Below are 4,131 nucleotides of genomic sequence, written 5' to 3'. Positions count from 1 at the left end.
TAGTAAATCAATCTAGACCTAAAACTGAACCCAGCGGCACTCCATACTTCTTCTGCGTTCGTGGGCTTCAACTCCCACGTTCATTCGTATATACGCGAGTGGGCTTTTTACGTGTATGACCGTTTTTACCCCGCCATGTAGGCAGCCATACTCCGTTTTCGGGGGTATACATGCTGGGTACGTTCTTGTTTCCATAACCCACCGAACGCTGACATGGATTACAGGATCTTTAACGTGCGTATTTGATCTTATGCTTGCGCATACACACGAAGGGGGTTCAGGCACTGGCAGGTCTGCACATATGTTGACCTGGGAGATCGTAGAAATCTCCACCCTTTACCCACCAGGCGCCGTCACCGTGATTCGAACCTGAGACCCTCAGATCGAAAGTCCAACGCTTTAACCATTCGGCTATGGCGCCCGTCACTCCATACTTCAACACTTAATATCACTTGCCAAAGCATAAAAATCTCTTCTCAATTTAGATAATGTCTGTGTCACCTCTTACAGTCCTCCGAGTTACGATTGACAGCATCTGTCCACAGTTGATATTCTGGTTGCGTTGGGATCAACAAAATGTCCATAATTTCACATTGTATGATAAACGAAAACAAAGAGGATCTGCAATGAGCATAAAAGAACACAAGGACGACCAACTTGCGTAATTACCTGGCCTGTTGGTGCTACTTCAAGTTTATGCGGTGTTCTTTGTCTCCATCCACCTATATGGGAACGTTCCACCTGTATCATTTAACCCTTAGCATGCATAGGAATTAACATCATCGTCACCCATAGTCACGTCTTTTGACGCTCGCACGGAGAGAGTTAAGTGACTAATGTGTGCAGTGGTTCATGGCTTTCCACTGAAAGAATATAGGAGTGATTTGTGATTCACTTTTTTTTCTCTCTAAAGGCAAGTTGGTACACATCTGATATTTACATCTGGGAGCAAAAGATGTCTTCATGAAACCGCGCTTGTTGTGACAAGATTAATTATTTCGATCGAATCAAAACCAAATATTTCGCTTCCAAATCTAAGTAACGTATAATTTTTCGACTAAAACACAACTACTACTACTACTATATATTACTCCGCACAGACATCAAACCAAACACAAACAGCAATCTATACACGGACACACAAAACGTAACACAATAAAACCACCCAAAATACCAAACATCACCATACCCAAATGATGCAATATCACATCACAACACTCAAAGCAGGACCACAACGCACAAAAAACCAGTCCGAAAATCCAAAACCAGTCGCTTTCATCCCAACGCCCAAACGATGCACAACCCAACAACAGCATCCAAAAATCAGTCCCACTCTCCCTCCCCCTCATCCCCCCACCCCCCTACCCCCAACTCTTCGGTCACTCTTAAGGCACTTCGATATAAGACGGGCAGCTGAGTTTAGGACTTTCTAGAGTTTATGAACAACGTATACCTACTGTGGAAAACCAGCAATCAAAGAAATACAATAATCCAGTTTTGAGAAGACAAAAGCACAAATGGGAGTTATGGTGGCATCCACAGACAGGAATTGTTGAAACTATAATGCAGTGCGTTGTATTATCGAAAAACAATAACAAACAAACATTATTGTCACGAAATTGTGAATGACAAGACACAAATTATGGTTATCAAGATGATGACAACAAAACAACAAAGAGAAAAAAGCAAACACATATATATGGGTTGGTAGCTGTTGGAAGGGCTTTGGTTGTCGATCTCAAAAGAACTGAATGGATAATAGATATCGAGAGTAATAGAAAGCTACAGCTCATTGAGACAAATAAACCTCTTAAGTATTTTGATGGAAACTTGACTTGACTTGACTTGACTTGATCAACGATTGAGGCTTATTTGCCTGTTCGTTGTTCCTACGACTTTGCGCATTTGTGGTTTGGTCACTGGTTTGTGAGTCCATTACTCTAGACAGGAAGGGGAGAACCTAGCTGGATGGTTCTCCCAATATTTGTCTAGCCTTGTCTTGAAGGAGTTCAGGGAAGGGGCGGTGACAACACTGTCTGGCAAGCTGTTCCATCCGGCAACTACCCTGTATGAGAAGAAGTTGCCTCTGATATCCAGGCGAAATCTGGATTTCGTCAGCTTGAAGGGGTTGCCTCGGAGGTCTCTTCTGCTATTGTCGGCAAGCTCGAATTTGGGATTGTCTACATTGTAGAAGGCGTGCAGGTATTTGTAGACCTCAATCATGTCCCCTCTGAGACGCCTGTGTTCCAGTGATGGTAGATGAAGGGCCCTCAGTCTTTCTGGGTACGGTTTGTCCTTCATTGACGCCAGCAATCGTGTTGCCCTTCTCTGAACATCTTCCAGTTCGGCGCTGAGGGTTTTCTGGTAAGGCTGCCAGACTGCATGTCCATACTCCAGGATTGGTCGCACCATGCTTTTGAAAAGCATGACAAATGTCTCCTCTGTCAGGTGGTCGAAGGATCTCCGTATCACTCCTAGTGTTCGGTTTGCTTTGGATGTGCACTGAGCGATATGCTGCTTAAATTTGAGCTTGTTGTCAATGACGACCCCAAGATCTTTTTCTGTTTCGTTTTCTGTCAATACAACAGTGCAATCCTTTCCATCCCCGTCATGTGGTACTTCGCCTCTGACTTTCTGTTACCCAGCTTGAGTACACTGCATTTTTGTGGGTGGAACTTCAGCAGCCATTTTTGTGACCAGTCTTCCAGTTTGCCCAGGTCATCTTGCAGGAGCTCTGTGGCACCCTCCTCGTCACTTCTTGTGTACACTTTTGTGTCATCCGCAAACATTTTTACGGATGAACTGATGCCTTGTGGTAGGTCGTTGATGAAGATGACGAAGAGGAGGGGACCAAGCACGCTCCCCTGAGGAATGCCACTTGAGACGTTTGCCTCCCTGGAGTATGAGCCGTTGACGACTACTCGTTGGCGCCTGTTCCTCAGGAAAGCGTCTATCCACCCCAGAACCTTGCCTGTAATACCATGGGCAGTTGCCTTCAGAAGAAGCCTGCGATGAGGGACAGTGTCGAAAGCTTTCTGGAAGTCCATGTATACTGCATCCACACTCCCTCCATCATCCAGGATGCTTGTCCATTCGTCCAGTACCTCTAGCAACTGCGTGGTGCATGATCTTCCCGTGACAAAGCCATGCTGATGTTTGCTGATGAGGTTGTTTTCCTGGAGATGGTCTATCACTCTTTGCCTGACAATCTTTTCCATGCATTTGCAGATGATTGAGGTCAAGCTTACGGGGCGGTAGTTGCTGGCTTCTGATCGGCTGCCTTTCTTGAAAATGGGGGTAACCTTGGCCTGACGCCACTCATCTGGTATGTCTCCCGTCTCCAGCGATAGTCTGAAGATGTGGGCAAGTGGACTCGCTAGGATGTCTGCGGCTCTTGCTAAAATCAGAGGGCTGATTCCATCTGGACCAGGGGATTTTCCGGTGTGCAGGGTAGCTAGGAGCTTTCGAACACAGTCTTCGTTGATTTCAATGCTATCCAGCTCTTTCTCATAACTGTAGGTTGGTGGGTCGGGCATGTTTCCTGGATCCTCCTCCACAAAGACACTCTGGAAGAATGCAAAATAAGAAATAAATGTATGATACAAACATGAACTGAGTTGGGTTTTTTAAGCGATAAAAAGTTCGTCTGCCGCGATCAATGCACTCTTGGCCAGGAAATCGAAGTGGCTAACGAAAAAATGCTACGGTGACCGCATTGCGTCACACTAGCAAATTGATGTAAGTAACACATTTTCCAAACATGATTTTTTTCCAATTAGACAGAAACCATCGTCATACTAATTTGTTAAAAAAAACAAAAACAAAAACAAAACATCAACCACAATTCATTCTATCATATTCGTATCAATATTTTGTGCATCTTTAAGTTTCACCCCATTCTTTCAACTGTGTGCACTAGATCTGGAATCCTTGTTCTAACAATGAAATGTATTACGTCATTACGTCATTCCTTTTCCTGATCGTTTGACACACTCTGGTGTTGGAAGTACTGGATATTTCAATGAACGTGTCGCTGTTATTCTCTGCTACACCAGAATGTCAGATACAGTTGTAACAAAACCACATTCAGGTAATCGTGTTTAGAATTAGGAATTTAAATTGTCTTCCATT

General features: G+C 44.3%; 1 protein-coding gene across 1 annotated transcript; it reads right to left on the bottom strand.

Annotated features, from left to right (window-relative positions):
* Positions 1–1,935: 1,935 nt before the first annotated feature.
* LOC143282247 (uncharacterized) lies at positions 1,936–2,412 on the bottom strand. The gene has a single exon (XM_076587846.1). The coding sequence runs from the start codon at positions 2,410–2,412 to the stop codon at positions 1,936–1,938; it is 477 nt and encodes a 158-aa protein (XP_076443961.1).
* Positions 2,413–4,131: the final 1,719 nt, after the last annotated feature.

Source organism: Babylonia areolata, chromosome 5 (assembly GCF_041734735.1).
Source record: "Babylonia areolata isolate BAREFJ2019XMU chromosome 5, ASM4173473v1, whole genome shotgun sequence".
Taxonomy (NCBI): Eukaryota; Metazoa; Mollusca; class Gastropoda; order Neogastropoda; family Buccinidae; genus Babylonia; species Babylonia areolata.
The sequence above is the reverse complement of the archived record's forward strand: the minus strand, read 5'-3'. Positions and strand labels throughout refer to the sequence as shown.

Coding starts and splice junctions, on each gene's coding strand:
- LOC143282247 (XM_076587846.1), bottom strand. CDS start 2,412: ATGGTGCGACCAATCCTGGAGTATGGACATGCAGTCTGGCAGCCTTAC.